A 20,473-nucleotide genomic window follows, 5' to 3' on the forward strand; every position below is an offset into this window, starting at 1 on the left:
ATAAAACTGTCGTTATAAAATTTATATATTAGTACTATTTCTATTAATAAATATGTTTAGTACAAGCATTTTATAAATATAAAAAACCTGTATATTATTAATAGTGACAGTAAATTAATTAATTCCATATTTTTAAAATGATTTGCATTTTTATAACTTTTATTTTATTTCGAGTACAATAAAACTATTCAGGAATAATAAAATATTATGATTGTACTTTGAATTTCATTTATTTCAACTTTAAAAGAATGCATCCATGATATCACTTCACTTACAAACAATTTAAATTCTTATCGCAATCATCAGTTCAAGTATTTACAATTTCATAATTATTAACAGTTACTGAATGTCTATCTGTACATAATCTACTTAATTATTATGATAGGAGTGTTCAACGTCTGGTCTTTTTATTATACACTTTACTTTTAGTCCGTGGTGATAAAAATTCATAACACAGCACCTGCTACCTACTTAATTACGATACAACAAAGTAGTAAGCCACTCCGGTCGAGATTGTTGCGGCTTGTACTCTGGTGGGCTGAGAGCTAACGGGGATGCTGCATCAGCTAGAGCTACAGAGGACGAGGTTTCCGTTACAGCTACACTTGGTTTTCCTTTTAAAATTGATCTTAATTCGTCATTATCCACTGCCCTATTTCTCTGCAAATTTTCTCTAGTTTCTTTCATCCTTGAGAGCTGTTCTCTTAAGCTTCTATATTCTTCTAAAAATTTTTCAAGCTGTGATGCTCTAAAGTCAAAATCCTCCATTGGTTGTCCAGTTCGAGAATAATCTCGAAGGCCCGAAAGATCTAATAGTGGTGTAGCGGACGGCACAGTTGGTTGTTCCCTCGAGGGTGAAGCGGGAAGACTGGGATTGCGATGTGCTCGGTTACCACCCGTAGAAAGATCTAAAAAACTATTAGATCGTCGCCCAGAAGGTTTTTGTCTATTTTTATCATAAGGTTTATCAAAAAAAGTAGCTGAATCACCACCAGAACTATTTCTTCTGCTACTCAGTAGAGGACTACGACTATCTCCGTCTTTTCTTCGAGGAATAGTATAGAAATAGTAAGGATCATGTTTAATTTCATTTCGTAAATATGAAGAAGTCCCTAAAGCACTCATTTCTATTAAATCTGGATAGTTTTTTTCACTATCACTGCCCGAAAGATCATTATCAAGACGGTCACGTGTTCGTGGTCGAGGACACGATCGAAGGTTATTATTATAACGATTATTTTCGGATAAAATCTCTACGTGCGCACTGAGAACTCCTGTTGAATTTGTGCCCTGTACCGATTCTAAAGCTCCGTCAGTTCTGTAACAATGGAAAAATAGGTTATAAAGTAGCTATAATGTAGTACGTGAACACAAATCACGCAATTTTTACTGTATCTTAAAGGGTTATTCTATACCAATAGTCTACTTTATGTGTTTACCATATAAGTTACTAAGATGTATAATACATGTACATGTTAAAGCATAAAAAAATTACCATTAAATTATATTACAATAATAAATATTACCGTAAACTGTAATCGCTGAACCGTGGTATGTGAAGATCTCTTTCAGGAACATTATTAATCGTATTTCTTAAACTGAACTCTGGCCGAAGCCATTTTGTTTCCCTAGGTGGTGATACTGATGTATCTAACTCTTCTTGAACTTCACCCCTCAAGTAACCTTGATAGTCATCCTCCGGATCATGTGAAGGAACATTTCTATAATCACCTCTTTTTCGTCCACCCTCATTAGGTAAAACTCTTGGAACTTCAACAGTGCTCTTAAGATTTGCATCTATTTTTTCATAACTATCATCACGATGATTTGTTGTGACTATCTGTTCATTCCACCTATCTAATTGTCTTTTTTTACGAGTTTCATAAGCACATAATACTATTAAACACGAACTTAAGACTATCACAGCAGATACTGCCATTCCCGCCATAAGAGCTCGGCCACCAAAACTTCTACCTTGTGGTTTCTTCTCAATTACCAAATTTAAAGTAGCTTCTGCTTTACCAGCACGATTTTCTGCATTACATGTGTAAGAACCAGTATCCTGCATATCTGTTGATTTAATAGTTAAATTACTAGTTTTTCCTTCACTACGTAACATAAAGGTCCTACCAGAATTGACATTACTTGATGTTGTATTGGCAAGTAAACGACCCGCTCGAATCCATCTAACTCTAGGTGCAGGTACACCTGATACTCGACATACTAGCGTTACTTCTTCCCCTTCCACACCTTTAAAATGATTTGTTGCTGCGCTTACTTCTGGTCGACATGCAAAATCTTCTAGGTCAAGGCGATCCCATGATTGAGACATTAATCGTGGTGGTAGAGCACAATCTGGTACTACTGTAGCAGGCACGTTTCTTCTTATCATCCAATCCCGCATTGGTCTTAAAGCACAAGTGCAATCCCATGGATTATTTGCTAATTCTAAGCCTTTTAATGATCTTAATGGTGCTAGTACGGCAACATGTAGAACCTGCAATTTGTTTTTACTTAATTCTAAATATTCAAGGGATGCTTCTAGTCCAATAAAACCTCGGGGTCCAATTTCAGATATTTTGCAGGCACTCAAAGTTAGCCGAACTAAATGAGGTAAAGCTAGAAATGCTTCATCTGATACTTTTGTTATAGGATTTCCACTCAGGCGTAGCTCACGAAGCTCCGGGATAGAATCAAAAGCATGTGATGGTATATTATCGAGTACATTGCGTGAAAGATCAAGTTCAACTAAATTTACAAGAGCACGAAATGCAAAATTTCGTATAGTCCGTACTTTGCAGGAGGGAAGATATAGACGTTGTAGATTAAGTAGACCAGCAGCAGCAAAGGCATCGTTACGAAGAATAGGTAAGCTGTTTTCGGCAAGATCAAGAAGTTGTGTGGTGGGATCTAGTCGCGGTGGGACAGCGGTGAGGCCAGCATGTGCGCACAATGCAGACTCCTTGCCACTTCGCCATTTGCACTCGCAATGACGGGGACAGTCGGCGGTGGCGGCCGCCGCCAAAGCGAACAGCAACAGCACCCACATGCCCCGCGCCAGCTCACCCCGCACCACTTCGTTCGTCTTCACCTCCGAGCGTCATCCCCTGGACGACTTTTCTGTAACCAAAAGAAATTATATTAAAAACTACCAATACTCCTCGGTTTTAGTCTCTTTATAATTGAAGACAACAAATTTATGACCATTTCATATATATTTGATTAAATCGAATGATAGGATACAATAACAATAATAATGTGTGTACTATTTTTCCGTTTCGTTCCATTCTGAATTCAAATGTAATTATTACATACAAATATCCAATTATTATTATGATTATTATCCTGATTTATATTAGTAAGAATACAACAAACAACAACTTTTTGAAAATAGTAAATATCGTATTACTATAATGTATTGAATATGTTCTTTTTTAATATATTGTAATATATGTAAAAATGTTAAAATGATAAAGATTACCCAATAAAATTATCTAATAATGTTGCCCATCATTTTAATATTTTTACTTGTCATAAATCTTCATTTAGAGGCAGATTGTCGATCTTACTAAATGAAGACATTGCTGTGACCACGACTACATTTGCTTTCACCCCTTATTGATTATTCATTTATTAATGTCAAGTGGACCCGTGATTCCACAATATCTATTAATAATTTTCGCATTATGAATGCTCTTATGAATACATTATCTAAAGTTATTGTTAGTATTAACTAATTATTAGTATGTTAAATATGTGATATGAAATTCTGTACCGCAAAAATACTATGTAATTAATTACTAACGAAATTAGAATAGCACTGACTAACATTGAAGTAATATAGTTATAAAATTAAGTATTAAAATTTTTGTTCTATATTTGTTAGTATAATATTACATGAGATAAACATAAAAAATAGCCCATCAATTGAATATCTAATAAAGATGAACTTGCATTATATTCAGAATGCCAATACATTCTGAATATAATGCAAGGCATGCACAATATATTAAAATTGCAGAAATACCAGGCAGGACTATGAATATGGATTCCTGTTATGAATATGCGAGTGTGTGTGTCTATATATAGTTTAAATGGTTACAACGCAACTTTAAATATTCAATTTCTAATACGCAGAATGACATAACTGTAAAGTATCTACTATACTAGCTGACCCGCGCAACTTTGTCGGCGTCACACTTTCCCCGTTTATGTAACATTTCTCATTGAAGATCCAATCCAATTAGCGTGCTTAGTGCTTTGAGTTCCCTGTTTTATTTTCCTAAGTTCCTTGTACTTTTATACAAGAATTCATCAAAATTGGTTATACCGCATAGTCATGAAGACAAAGCAGATGTATAGATGTTTGATATAGTACCAACACAGATAACATAATATTACATAGTATCCTACACTGCGCACTTGACTGGTCATCGTCGTGAACTAAAATATTTGTCAAATAATGTAGTGGAAAGACAAAGTTTATCTACTTTAAGTACCGACATAATCGACAAAAGTAATTCTTTTGATAAGGATAAATTTGTTAAGACTAAATGTACTTTAGAAATGTAGTATCAATTTTTATTTTATTTATGGTTCACTATTTCGGCGACAATAGCTTATAACGTAAAAGGATATGTTACATAATATATATACATATATGTTATCCCAAACTTTTTTTGTAGGAGTCTTGGAGATAAACATTTCCATCATACATTATGTACGCGTAGCTCTAACGGCTTTTGCAGCGCACACGAGTATAACTTGCAGATCAAAGAACATTTTCCTAGGTTACTTGACACTTATTTTATTTATATTATATTTGTTATTTACTCATTATTATATATTATTTATTTTATATATATATACGTATTTTGGACACTTTACTCAATACCTTTATGTATTTTTAGCTATATGCTATTCTTATGTATGAAGTAGGTATTTAATAAAACTTTAAATTAATTTTAAAGTTTTATTAAAATCCGTTCAGTAGTTATTGCTTGAAAAATAAACAAACATTCACACATATATTTATACAAACTTTCTTTCTCATAATAATTAGTTATAATTATCTAGTACATTATTTTTATACTGACGAGGATTTTTTAGTATATCTATTTAAAAGTTACATCTGCACTATACATTATATTACGATTTTTGCAACGCAAACGAAAATGGCTCCCAGATGGAAGATTTTATTCCAACTTACTTGACATTTACATAATATCTTTTTAAGTAATAAGAGATAGTTTGGAGCTTATATCGTTTTTTACGCTCCAGACTATCTCTGTACCAAATTTTATTGAAATCAGTAGTTTAGGCGTGAAAGCGTCACACAAACAGACACAGACCGATTTTGAATTTATAATATTAATAGAGAACAAAACCCATAAAATTTATTGAATCATATCTGACACAATAATAACATTTTGGAGCCTAATAATAAGATATAAATTTATATGAACATCAACAAAAATATATCAGATATTTTTAAAAAACAAAAAATGATACAATGTTTACCTATAAATTAAACTCCTACTCCTCCTAATGGTAATATGTTCTTATGGAATCATTGAACATTTGATACTTGATTCGTAAAGTAAATATATTTATTTCATATTATTAGAATATATAAAAAAACCGATGCATATATGTATATTATAACTTAAAAAAATATTTATATTAATAGAAACATCTTAAAGCCACTCTTTATATTATAACTTGCTGCGCCCTACAGTATCTATAGGTCCAGGTTCTTCTTATAATCGTTTTATATTAACTATTAATACTGATTACACCTTATGAAATGTAATAAATGTTGTATTATAAAGTAAATAAGTGTTTATTTTAAATTGGCAATATTATATGAATTACTATCAGGATATTATCTTATTATGGTTACACAATGCAAAAAATATATAATCATGCTCGGTTCAAAAATAATACTTTCCAATGAAAACCAATCCCTGTCGGGAAATTAATGAAATCATTTATGTTAATTTACTGATTTCATCCATATTCATTGGGATGGCCTAAAAACCAACAATTGAGCTCGGTTTCCTGTGCACATATACGAGTATGCTCGTACAGTGTAACAAATTATACTGTTTCATTGGAATCGAACTTTACGGTTGTTCTATCTAGATTTTTTAACAATTATAAACATACAATATATAAATTATAATATATTAAATATTGGATTGTATCAGAATAATCACCTCTTATATTAGAACTTAGCTAGTAACTGTCATCATTAGGAATATATTTTTTCATTCCAGTTTATATGCAATTATTAGCTTTATAAATATTATAAAATTATTATTTTTATTGAATTTAAAACTAAGTCTAGAAAAAATAACATATGACAGAAATGTCTTAAATTTAATCTGACCTAGTGTTCAGTTCATGACAGTGTATACAGCTGACAATGTCGCAGACTATTCTGTCTAGAATTATAGTTGGTTGGTTGTTTCACTTCATCGTTTATATTTAGGTAGACGTAAATCGTTATTAAATGAATTAGAGTACATTTCCGTGATAGCAGCTCCGTCCTATATCAATTTTAGGCAAAAACTCGTTTGCTTGCCATTGTGAGATAACTCGGTATTCAGCGTTTTCCTTGCATTCAGCGAGACACGGTGAATACAGTAACTGTTCGGAGCAACATATTATATTTATGTTCTGTTTTCGTAATGAAGTTTCACATTTTTTTTATTTTTCCAACGAAGCGAAACAAGTTGATATATTTCGTGTCTATATATTTTCTGGAAATAATTCGTCACTATTTATAACTCTTAACTGTTAAGAACTATCTTTACTGTCTGTCCATTTGTTTGCTATCTTTTCATGGTAGCAGCTGAATGTATTTTAATGAACTTTAACCTGAAGATTCACGAAACTTTATTTTAGTTAGTAGGTAGTGTAGTTAGTATTTATTAATATTTGAATTGGGTGTGTGAACACCCAATTCAAATACTGGACTGACTCAAATTGTAAATTTTTGATGTTTAGCTTTCAACTTTCACTCTAAAAAACTTTAGAGTGAATTTTCTAAATTTTATTATTTTTTACTTGGTATTGTACTAGGTATTCGATGTATTCAAAACACATGAAGTAAATTATTTAATTTTATTTGTATTAAAATAAGAACCACAAAACATTGTAGAATAATATTGACTATATCGTTAAACATTGCATATGTTTCTATCTATCCGAATGTTTAAGAATATAATTTTCAGAAACGTGTATAATTTTTTATAAACTTAACAAATAGCAACGTAAAGTAATTTAATATTATTTTCAATTACTTGAGAATTTATCTAATCTAATGAAAAATTTCACACACGCAGGGGCAGACCCCGAATGAAGAATACTAATTTTCAGTCGTTACGCGTAGCTGTATACAAAAGCTTGGACCTCTTCATTGGAGTAAATTTCCCATTGAATACATCCCGAGGTTAAATGTCCCAATTATTTACGACCACGCTTTCACATTCGACCTTTCAAGCCTCGAAGGAAAACGAAAGCGCTTTTTATTGCGCCTTTTTAGCAAAATGATGAAATTTAGTTGAGTTTATTTTGTTTAATAAGTCATTTCATATTATGACTAAATATTAGAAATATTGTTACGATTATACTATTTAAAAATTAGTACATTTTTTTTGTATATACAAATATATATATAATATACTTACATAGAAAACAACTAGACCAATACAAAAAATCATAGTCTTTAAATAAAAATGTTTGTACCGTACGATGAATTAAACAGGCCACTATAGAAAATAAATCGATGTGCTAAACCACTAGACCCCAGAGGCCGATTTTAGATATGGTTTTAACTTTTAGATAAAAATTTGAAGAGTTTTGTGGATTTTTATTTATAGGGGTATTTACGTCGTCTTATTGTCTGAAACGCTTATTTCTTTTTTGCATCTGTTTTTATTTAACTATTCTATAATATTATCTTATCTGTGGTATAAGTAAATTCATACTAATATCCTTTTTCCGGCTAAAGAACTGAGCGCGTCGAGTCTTAAAGAAAATTGACGTAATGGTAGATTGTATTATGAGGACTACCATTTACAATATCTATATCTCAATACATTTAGAATGTGTGTGTGAATGTCGATAGTAAACTTTACTTCCATATTTATATTACCAATTTTACAGGTGTCGAACATAAAGGACTATAGTATTTTAAAATAAACACTATAGAAAGTATTATAGTCTTCCAAGAATACCTTGCTAATTCACTAATAAAGATATTCCTGAAAGACATTTCCAGAACTCAATTCAAGACTCAATTAAATAAGTGTTACTCGATATTCCTTATAAAAAATATATCAACATATATTATAATATAGTGTGTTTTTAAAAATATCAGTCTTGGTAGTTCCAGTACGGAACCAAATTCAAAACATGTAAACTAATCATTAAATATCAGCCATCAAATTTAATACAAAGTACCTAAGTGATGATTTCAAATAAGTAATTTAGAAAGTGTTGCATGGGAGGTTAAGAAGTTATATATTATGACACTTATGAATGCAAACAGAAATAAACCTAATTAATTTTAAGATTTGTTTTAAAATAAATATAGGTAATGAGCAAGTAATAATATTTTATGTATACATGTATGTATAAAGTAGTAGTAATAAATGTGAGCTCAGCAGTTTGACCAGTCATTTGTTATAATAAAATATACCTATCTTCATTAAATGATGGCCAATAGGGACTAGTGGAAGAAGAGAACATGGGAAAATTTAATTTATTGATACTATATTCACTAGATCCTTTCATTAATTTTAAACGGTACTTATAAATAAAAAGTTAACCAATGCTTTCTCGTGTTCGAAAAGTAAACATCTTTTTGATGGTTGTAATTAGAAGCAAAATGTATTTAACACATAATCTTGGCGGCAAGACGACAGTGACGCGCTAACAAATCTAATGCTTCCACGGTTTAACATAGCCGGGTTAATTAAAGCTAACAACAAATCAGTAATTATTTTCTCTTCCAGAAACTCAGCTGACGTGTTGTTATTTTAGTGGATCGCTATATTTAAATTCTGAAGTAAGAATTTATGAGAACATTGAAAGACAAGTATTATATTGTTCTTATCTTTCTCAATCTCTGCTATTATTTCTGGTAAACCTATCTAATGTTACTATAAATTAAGATGCAGCTATCTATAAATCGACCACTTAATGTTAAGAGCACTCAACCTCCCGACACCTACGAAAACCGATTCACTCGAAATATTTTACAAGGTTTACGTAAACCAGTAGTTTATCAGGAATTTTTGGGGATAAAATATCACATTAAATGTCCATTAAGTTCTTTCTGCCCGCAGTTGCGAGGCGCAGTGTCAATAGATGATCGATGACGTCAAAGGCGCTAATTCAGGACTCACCTCAAGTTCGCACTATCCCTTCCTTTATTGTACGCCGTCGAATCTGAAAGAAAACGGTCATTGTTAGCTTTCAAATTACATACTCTATTATACAAAACAGATTAAACGGATACCATTACAGACGTAGTGCAGTCGCATACGGGGCTATTACTAAAATAAAAAGAATTTTTACCGTCGGTGTAACGGTATCCGGCATATAATTTATAGGGAATTTATCTATGGGCTGCGAAAACGCCCCGAATAAATTCTACGTCTTATAAAAGTCCATATTTTATGTTATTACACTGGAAGGTAAAACTTTGCATACTTTGTTAGATCGATCACATATTATGAATATAAAATGTAACCTACTCATTCTTTACTAAGCAATATTGCTACCGGACAAGACTTTATGCCAATTTTAGATATTACCTACTTATAAATAGTGAATAAACAATTGAAACTTCTAACTGACTTAGAGCAATAGACCAACTTATAAAAATGATAAAGTAATAAGATGTACACATCGTTGAACGTACAGAATTGTTGTGAACAAATTAGTTATTTATAAATAATTGTTGTTTAAAAGAAATAAAAGAACGAAGAAAAAAAATTAGCGTCGCCTTAATTCCATATAAAGATAGCTATCTAATTAAATTAAAAAAGGTAACTTAAATCAGGGCTAGCCTGCCAGCTAGTTAGCGTTAAAGTTTCGTTTTTAATACAGATTATTAATTGAATTGGGTCTTACGACGAATATTTTTTGCTGAATGAATTTACATCTCTCAATGATTCGGCTAGGTTATACTAGTCGTCTCGAGCTGACCAGAGTGACTTTGATGTTTCGACTATAGTACACTACGGCTAGTGTAATCTAGTCGAAACGTCAAAGAAGGTAAATAACATTATTTACCATAACATTATTCGTGTTACCACCAGATACAATGTATTAAAGACTTATTATTTAATAATAAAAAATATAGTTACATTACAACAATGTATGTATATCCGACGTCAAAGTTTTATATACTTGTATAAAATATTCACAAATAAATAATTAGATAATCAACATGTCAACAGTCCTATAACAAGTAAAGATACAGAAACAACGTCGCGACGAATAACTACCATGTCGTAAAATCGCCACAAGTCTTTGAGGACTTGTTCAGCGTTCCCTACTGTTCCATTATTCTTATTTCTTTGTGAAGATTCCCAATTCACATGATTTATAAACAGTCAACGGGGCTTTACTTGAAATTTACGAAGCACCGCTTAGAGAGCTATCATCACATTGCATTAATTATATTATAATTTGGTTCTTCACTTTATAATTTAGGAATAACTTATATATTTCAGTCAAGAATATTTTCTTAAACATTGATATTTATTGTTCACGCACCAAAAGGTACCAATCCTTGCATAGTGTTAGTTTTCTCTTTGTCAACCCCGTAATGAAGGTTATTACGGGGTTACTATACTATAACTACAATGTAATTAGTACCTTACATCATACTATACATATAATGACAAGAAACATATTGAGATGTAGAAATAAAATGTGAGATATAAAATTTTATATATTGATAGATGCCTGGGTTAATAGTGCAATATTTAAAAAACATTACCTAAATTGCTCCAAAATAGTATGGATTTCTATGTGCAAGTAAAGTTTTATCTATTTGGTACTTTCTGACTGGTTTACATACCCACCAACCTCTCAAGTGTATAAAACTAGAAAATATAAAAGTTACAATTACAGCCAGTGCCACATTTTCACATTTCCCTCCCTTCACTTACTACTGCTTCACCGACTTTGAATATCAATACCAGATTTAACAAGCTTCTATTGCTGACTGCTCCCGATTTACGGCAAAGCCGCTCTACGAACAGGGATTTTGTGTCTTTGTTTACCTATTTCCCTAACAGACTCCGTTATTTATTTTATACCCAAAAAAGCCATGGACTTGTCTCTTATTTTATTCTGCCTTTTTGTTTATACCCTTCGTTACCTTGCCGCCAATTTTGTTCGTTTCCTGCGGTTTTTATCTCTTAACAGTACTTAGGTTTACGCAAATTTATTTAACATAATGGAACTTTATAATTTCGTGGTCAACTTATAAAATTAATCATATTATATACTAACGGTTTCCACACAGACAACTTGAAAGTCTTTGTAGAAAATGAGGTGTCAATAAATATTAAAAATGTTTCTACATTTTCTACTTCAATTATATGTAGTTCTATTCACGTATAAAGTGAGAAAACAGATATGTTTATTATTATTATTGTTTATTGTACAACAATGTTAATAAGGATACCTTAAGTACAATTTTAATATAATTAACGATATATTACAGTTATCTGCATGCAGCTTACTATCACCTCATCATACCATAGTATAATTTTATCATATTTTTATATACAACAGATTTCTCCTGCCATGTTTAAATATGTTCAAATTCAACTTCAGCATTCACCACAGATACTTGCCGAACATTGTGCTTACTGATTGCCATTTCTTTCGTGGTCTGAATAACTTTTACGAAAAAAAACTCTAATTCCCAGCAGGCAGTGCAAACTACTTTCGCTTACTTTCTCGATAGTAGAATATCTAACTTTTACCGCAGTGGCATCAATCAATTCTCTAAGACATGATATCAAACAAATGCATCAACTATGACAATAATTAAATATATATATATGGACATAATATCTAAGTGAACTATTTATGCATAACTAGATATAATTACATGTTACTATATACTTATTATACATGTAATTTTGTGTAAACAAGATTAACTATATTTTTATAAAACAATTGAATCTACAGCGACCGATAGCATCTGTCTGTATATCCTCTGTACTGTTGAGATCTTGAATAAGTTAGGAAAATTATGTAATAAGGATCCTTAAGTATGAATTAAGAATAAAATGTAGATATATTGATAGATATTAAAAATCAAACTAAATAAAATTTCTGAAGTAAGTACTTCAATATAATCGTTGGTGAGAAAATCAACAGAACCCCACAGGTTCTGTTGATTTTCTTTTACTAGAGTAATACCATAACTTACGTGTATTTGTTATTTTGACAAATATTTACTTTATACGCCCCTATAATTTAAAAGGTCGAATGTACGTAACACTGACGGATACTTGCTACAGACACATATATAAACTTTAATAATGACAAAATAAGCAGCATATACCTCTTGTATAAGTAGTGTATGTGTTTTAAAAATGTAACACTAACTTAGTTTCATTTCAATTAATTGTTTTATTAGATAATCAATTGCTTATATTTATTTATATAGTGTTACATAATTATTAAAGTCAATAGATACCTCATGATCTTTAATGTTAAACTTACATTTAAGTTGGATATTTAATACCGATGCAGTTAAACAGGTTAGAACCAAATTTAGATAATAGGATAGGGTGAATAGAATTAGTCAATTACGTTACAATATAACACATAAAAGTCATCCATATATACGTACGATATGTTACTACACTAATAAATAATAAGGCATTACTGGAATAAATAAATAGTACCAACATCAAAGTAACCTTAATCAATTGTGAGCATCTGAGTTAAAATTGTATTTTTCGTAAAATAAATATTCCGTTTTGAAGTTAGTTAAATGTAACAGACTTGACTAACCTCCCTAACAGTTTGATTATATGTACTAACTTTTAAAAAAGCAGATTATACTTATTAACATAATACTTTAATCCCATTATCTTTTTGGAGCATCCAACAGATAAGAATTAGGGGATCGGCAATATTTATTTGGTCCCTTCCATCCCAAATACAAGATGGAATTAACATATTTTAAAGCGATATTTATTGAGTCCACCGAAATGAAGATTTTATTACAAAATCTCAGTAGGTTTATTTTACAAAAGTCGTGAATACTGTAAAAAGAAAATGCTCCATATAAAGTTATACTTTAGGTCTAGTCCTACGATACATAACTGTGTTAGAGTTCGTGATCGAAGAGGAAAAGATATCGTAATGAAAAAATAGCGGTGAACGGACCGGGTTGTATCGTGGTAAGATTACATCGAACTAAGTTTAGTTATCCTCAATCGAACTATTGTCTAATGAATATAAATTATATTATTGCTTTAGATACAGAATCATATGCGCACTTCTAAAATTGCGACTCAACCTCAAATTCCAAATCAATATCAAATCAACCTCTATAAGTACTAAGAATAATCACTATTAATATAACATAATGATCAAACTCTATAATATCATTTGGTACATTCAGTCGGTTTCTTTTCACTCTTGTATTTATACAGAAATATTTTTAATAATAGGAAAACAATACTTTGTGACCGGCTAATTATAAACAGGAAAATATTGTTAAACGAAGATATTTAAGTGAATGGAGAAACGTAACGGTAATTAAGATAATTAAGGGAACGGAGAAAAGTAAACGTAGGTAATTAAGGAACGCGTGGATAAATATATATTCTTATAAGGTAGACATGTTTATGATTTACTGAAGGAAATAAAATAATAACAAAATAGATTTGAGAGACAGAATTCAAATTCGAATTAAATTCGAATGAAAGTTAGAATTGGTGAAAATGATAACACATTATAAATATTTATTTATTTATACTCTTTAGTGCAATAAAGAGTAAGTACAGAAAATAATTATTATTTGCAATTGAAATATAAGGTTACGTAATATCCGTACTCTATACTGTACTGGTAGTCATTTAAAAGGTCTCTTTTAATAAACTATTCCTAAGTTCTTGTTCAAGAAACAGACAAAAGCACAGCACAGTAAAGTAGGTAGACTGGTCCCTTAAAATATAATATGCGACCTGGGGTATACTTCATAATTATGTTAATATTATCCATGTAAGTAAAGATGACAAAACAACAATTGCTGTAGCTAATTGTACTCGGGGGAGAGAAATTTTACGAGAAATGTGACAAATGTCACCTAATGGTATAATGACCCACTACGGCACACTTTCAAGAGTATTATCGTTACATCAACGAGACAATCCTACGAACTTAGCGTAAATTTTATACAATAACCTTTTTTCAAAGAGTCTTCAAAGTAGGTACCTGAAGTATTCACGCTTACAAATAATTAACAAAGTAATGAGAAAATAATTGCCGATTCAACAAGAACTTTCTGATAGTAAATTGATTGACATTTTAAAACGTAATGCTTGTTGTTGAATGAATAAATAAATGACCTAAAGATTCATATTCTGACATGAAATCAGTGTACATTATTTTAAGTATAGGTTTATTCATTTTCCTATGCTCTATTGAAAAACAATATTTAGGTCGCTGAAATGAATAGCTTAACATGATAGAGTTTTGCTTCAGTGGTATCCTTACACAAAATCGACCATTTTTCAAACGAGAATTATTTTTAATAAAACGTTCTTCACATAACTTTTCTTCAACGGAATAATTAGATGACTGAGGACAGACTCATTCGAACTGACAGAGTTATGAATGATGTATAGAAGAAAACTTACGTTTTATATTATGTGAAGACGATGATACGTAGCCGCAGTTTATTGGGCCCGTAACCACCCAACCAAGTTTGGTTTCATGAAGTATCGCCTTATCAATACTTTATTTCACTTGCTGTAAACCTATTAAATGCCAAAACATATGAGCGCCAAGTATTAAGTCGACAACAGACGGAGAAAAAAAATTTGCGATCAGCTAAATGATCAGCTAGATGGCAATTTTAAATTCGTCAAATTTATTTGACGTGAAGGCACGTTATCGGTAATTGATGGCAAAATGTAACAATTAATATTAACCAAGAAACTATTATTCAATGACTTCATTGATACTCAACACATTTTGCCTACGTGCGACGATACATTATTAATACCTATTACTGACTTATTTACATTAATTGTAGACAAATTTAGCTGACTGTACATTTTTTCTGTCATTAAATATGAAGTGCTACAAATATCGAGTATTGCTCGAGCAACATGCTCGCGGTTATGAATATCATACACCTTAACTAATGCAGTCGATACTAGAACCTCTTGGCCGCCTCTATTCATATCAGCAACATTAGCTGACAAAGAAACCGGAATATTAGACTCATCGTGCATCCTAGCAACAGGTCGCGAAGTGTCTGAAGTTGAACAGACATCATAATGAAGAGTCTCATTATTTAAAACCGGATTAGGATCGACCACATGAACAAGAGTGTTATGTTTGCGTTTGCAAACTTTACAGCCAGGTTTCTTACAATGATTGGCAAAATGACCTTTACGAAAACAATTGTAACAAACCTTATAATTTGGTAATAACTGAAACTGTACATTCAACATAAATAATACTTTTTTCTTAAAATTAATTAAGTATCGTGAATGTGAAATAAATACAGCAGTAACCAATCAATGTTATATTTGAAACAACAACAAAAGCCGATTTCACTTTGAAAATTAATAGCGTGGACATATCTATGGACCAATACGTTAACCACTCGTCTGCGCTCTCAAATATCTGAAAGCAGAACAGACAACATTGCAAATTAAAGTGTCATGTTACAATTACCGACAGTCTATACTCCACTGAAATAACCAGTCCATGGTCACCAAATTTTTAATAATCCAATTTTAGGTCTTGTTTAACGGCTACATTCGCGTGCAGAATGAGCAACGGTCATTCTCTTTGTAATTGTAGTGTGCCCTTTTTATATCACGCGATCGCGTGCCCTAGCCACCAAAGTATTAGATGCCAAGCACATCGTACTCATGTACGTACAGAGGGTAAATTCGTTAGATACTACAGTACCACGAACAATACTACCTACATAAATTGTAGGTATCAGATTTTTAAGCAACGAAATGTGATCTTATTAGTGTTTATTGTCATTTATATTATATATATCTGTAATTAATTATGATATTAGGTTTAAAATTATTACAGATATTAGATATATTGTTAGAACCGATTATCTTAAGTAGAAATATTATTTTCTTAAACACTGTAAAAGTACCATTGATATGATGGAATCTCTTTATGTTATCTATAAGCTGAATGATGAACAAATCGCAATAGATCTAAATTAGTTTCAATTTAACGTATATACAAATTCAAATAAAATCAAAATCTATTCTATCTATTCTAATCTATTCATATAGGTCTATTAGAGACTCTCATGATATGTCAAATCTACCGTCAGTTCGGAATGATTTCGAGATGAGAAGAACTAACAAGAAATTCAGCACTTATTCTTTTCAAATTAATTATACATGTTGTATAAATTGACATTAAAAGTCTTTGATACAATGTCATAAAAATATAAGTTATACCCAAATAAATATGGATCATGCTCTCTACAAAGGTTTCCATTCTATCGTAGATACTTAATAATATGGTACTCTGTGTCCCAGGTGCTCCGTTCAATATGGTTATTAAAGCAAACGTCATGTTGGTGAACAGCTTTCAACTTCAATGTCTTCATATAAAGCTGAAATTGAATCAGGTTTTTCACTTTATTTTAGAGGCATATAGTGAATATGATCTTTATTTGAAATATTTGTAGTAATACAATAAGTTTAATACACGAATTCATACGGATATCAAGGGCATCACATGATTACGTTATATCCGTAGTATCTATTTGTATATTTTATATAGATTATTAATTATCATCAAATGAGCCGCCAGCTTGTCTGTCATTACGTAGATATATGATATAAATTCCCTAACTTATTGAGTTTGTTATCAATGGTCTAGGTACCTCTTAGATATTAATAAATACATAGACCTTTCAATCAACAACACTTTTCTATAAAATATGGGCTTCCATACTAATTGGAATCGGGTTCTAGTTACGTATTAAACAAGTCTTCCTTACCTGTTCTACTAGATACATGATAGAATATAATTTTGTATATCCCTACGATACAATTAAAATACTTTGTTGTAATCTATATTTAAATCATTAACGTGTTATATTATTTTGAACTTAAATTCTTATCCAGAACTTTTTAATATAAGACAAAAACAATCTGCAGAAATAAGTGGAGCTCCAAGAAACTTCAACGCAATACCCTAGTTTGTTAAGGACCCTTGTTAAAAACTTTTCACAAAAAAAGGGAAACCGCTTACGGAGTAACGTGAGATATTAATTTTATAAATAATAAAATGAATATATTTTTAATTACGCAACGAACAAAAAAATCTGCATTATTTGTGTATAGATTATTATGGATACATTATGCCGTTTTGAATAGGTTTTCAAAAGAATTTCAATCCGTAGCGAATATTTTATTTAGTTTTCAATTTAAACCTTTTAGCAAGGTCATTAGTTTTAGTTGCTATCCGACTGATCTGACTGATCGAATCTTAATGCAATTTGACTTGAGATAGATTCTCTCATGAAGGCGGATATAGGCTATTTGTTATCGTAAAAAATAGACGAAGTCGAGGATAACAACATTTTATAATACCAACCTATAACTATCTTCCGCAACCATATTTACATTTTATAATTGACAGTATTCAAACTCTATATGTATGAAATGCCAATAGGAAATCGAAACAACTACATTACGTAGATATGAGGTAACTATACTACTATATCTATCTACGCTCCAATAATAATATCACGTATTTTTATTCATTATGCTTGAAAATAAAAAAATATGCAATAAGTTTAAGGACAACAATTAAGGACAACCTTTAAAATAACTGACTGTCGGATAGACGGAATAATTTCAATCGCCTCTAGAATAATATTAAAATGTAATGAACATCAAAATTCTATAGATCTTTTAAGTTTATAATCCAATTATATCATAAAAACCTTAATTTTATTTAATCATAACTAGAACAGTGAATTTGATTAATATCTTTTGTTTCAACAAACGGCTACCATTCGTTGAACCTTACGCCGGCAGTAACAAATCGCGCGGCACTCTACGTTGCAATTCTGAACGAAGCGGAGGGGAAAAAACAGTCATAATTTATTCTTGTCACGAATCGGCTTACCTATTCTATTGGTTTGTCAAATTTCGCTTTATTCAGTCGTACGAGACCCTAACACAAACACTCCAACCGTTTATTGGAGAATTCACTTCCAATAAAAACAAAAAAGATAAGAAAAACGCTCGGTTTGAAGTGAAACTTTCGCGACGTGTGTCATTCACGAATCAAACTCCAGCGATATACTGAATGATTTGTTTCATTTTCATCAAATTTTCATAATTTAATGAAAGATTCTATATTATTATCCTAGGTTTACTTATTTTGTAAATATAGTGCAGTTGATGAATGAATATAATATCAGGTATATTTATATAATTTATAGTATTTACACATCGGGCGATTCAGGGTAAGCGATCAGGGGATTTACACAACGCCATCTAGTCTCAAGCTAGAGCTTATGTTCTGGTATTAGACAGCTGATAGAAATACTTAAATATAGATAAAGAGAACATTCAGTCTGATACAAATAATCATACTCATAAATACTATTGTTCGCACCGTGCGAGAAATCGAACATGCGACCATCAGAAGTAAAACGGTGTGCTAAAACGCGAGACCTCCAAGGCTGTCATAATGAAATATAGAATCAATTGATACAGCCGGTATAAATAGATAGACGGTATAGAATAACTTTTATTATTGCCGCAAGATTTTCTTATAACAAAATAAGTAAATAATAACAAGGATTCAAAATCTGATGATTACAAAATATTAAAAAGTTATGGGTATTATTTTGATATTATTAAGCATCTGTAAACATTTAAATATAGTAAACATCAACTTAAGAAAAGCATTTCATAGTTTATCCGCTAAAGAGAAAGGGTTGGCAATTCAAACTTAGTATGAGAAAAATATTACTGTATTCTGGCAAGTGGAAACTCCGACGCACTCCAATAAATAAATGATTAAATACAAAGACTTACTGTTTATATATCAACCCCTAAGGAAGTAAAACGGAGAGTTTACTTTATAATGGAATATAAATGTTGTAAGGTTGTGAACTTCTAACTACGTAAATGTACCCATACTAATATATATTAAATCGTATGTTAAATTCAGTTCACGTTTGAATCACTTTTGTGAGTCTTTTATACATCACATGTAGCTATGATCAGTCATATTTTGGCTGTTTATCTACATTAATTTCTTTTAACAAACTATTAGGTACACCATGTTCACTCAGTTGTACGTAAAATGTAACAATAACATTGTTTAAAAAAAATGATATCATTGTCTTAAAACAATTAAATAGATCTTTCATTAAACGGTTTTGAGATTTTCGTGTTGATTACCTGGCATGAAACAATTCAAAATGAGGTCAAAAATGCTACATACCAATGGAATTTGAAATATGTATCCCAGAAATCAGGAAATGCATGAAGTTAGTTACCGTTAATCGAGGCCGGTTAGATTAGTGTCCCAGAAAGTTTGAACAAATAGGACAGGCAACCCTCATCAGAGGCGGACAGTCTCCCGACAACATTAGCGCCTTGTCACAATACGCGTAATTATTCGCGACCGCTAACCATGTAACGTTTATTATGGCCTTTATTTCTGTAAACAAACACATGTATATTGTGGTCTCCATTAGGTATAATTTTATGGATGCGAACTATTTGTATTAATTCGCTTGAATAATTATTAAATTCGTACTGAATTTACAGTAAATATGGTACTATTTGGTTTCGTATTTAGTCTATGTTTACGTTTTATTTGATCCCTCTTTGTGCTTATTATGTACGAGTAAGTCGATATTGTCCAGAGCATAATATTGTATGCTATAACACAGCATGTGAGCAGTAAACCAGTGTATTACATTATATTTGTTTAACATACTGTTTTACCTGATTTCGCATATATCTATTAAAGGAGAGGAATTTTGAATCGAAACCACAAACAAGCTGTTGGTCTATATGATGATAAGTGACAACAGTCCCCTTATCATACATGAAGAGAACTATCATTATTTTATAACTTTAATTCCTACAGTTTAGCCTTTTAAATTAAAACAAAATATTATTCGATTTAAGCCACCATTATTTAACGTTAGTCAATTTCGAACTTACGA

General features: G+C 31.0%; 1 protein-coding gene across 1 annotated transcript in view; it reads right to left on the reverse strand.

Annotated features, from left to right (window-relative positions):
* Positions 1 to 284: 284 nt before the first annotated feature.
* The window catches only part of LOC131841889 (leucine-rich repeat-containing protein 24), a 40,540-nt gene continuing 20,351 nt past the window's right edge, over positions 285 to 20,473 (reverse strand). Inside the window, exons 2-4 of the mRNA XM_059190253.1 lie at positions 9,417 to 9,459; positions 1,527 to 3,120; positions 285 to 1,318 (exon numbers count right to left, since the gene is read on the reverse strand). Coding sequence (XP_059046236.1) covers positions 472 to 1,318; positions 1,527 to 3,049 — 2,370 coding nt within the window. The 5' untranslated portion in view covers positions 3,050 to 3,120; positions 9,417 to 9,459 and the 3' untranslated portion in view covers positions 285 to 471. The remainder of the gene's footprint in view (positions 1,319 to 1,526; positions 3,121 to 9,416; positions 9,460 to 20,473) is intronic.

The sequence above is a fragment of the Achroia grisella genome, unplaced genomic scaffold (assembly GCF_030625045.1).
Source record: "Achroia grisella isolate CSIRO2021 unplaced genomic scaffold, CSIRO_AGI_Agris_v1 utg204, whole genome shotgun sequence".
Lineage (NCBI taxonomy): Eukaryota > Metazoa > Arthropoda > Insecta > Lepidoptera > Pyralidae > Achroia > Achroia grisella.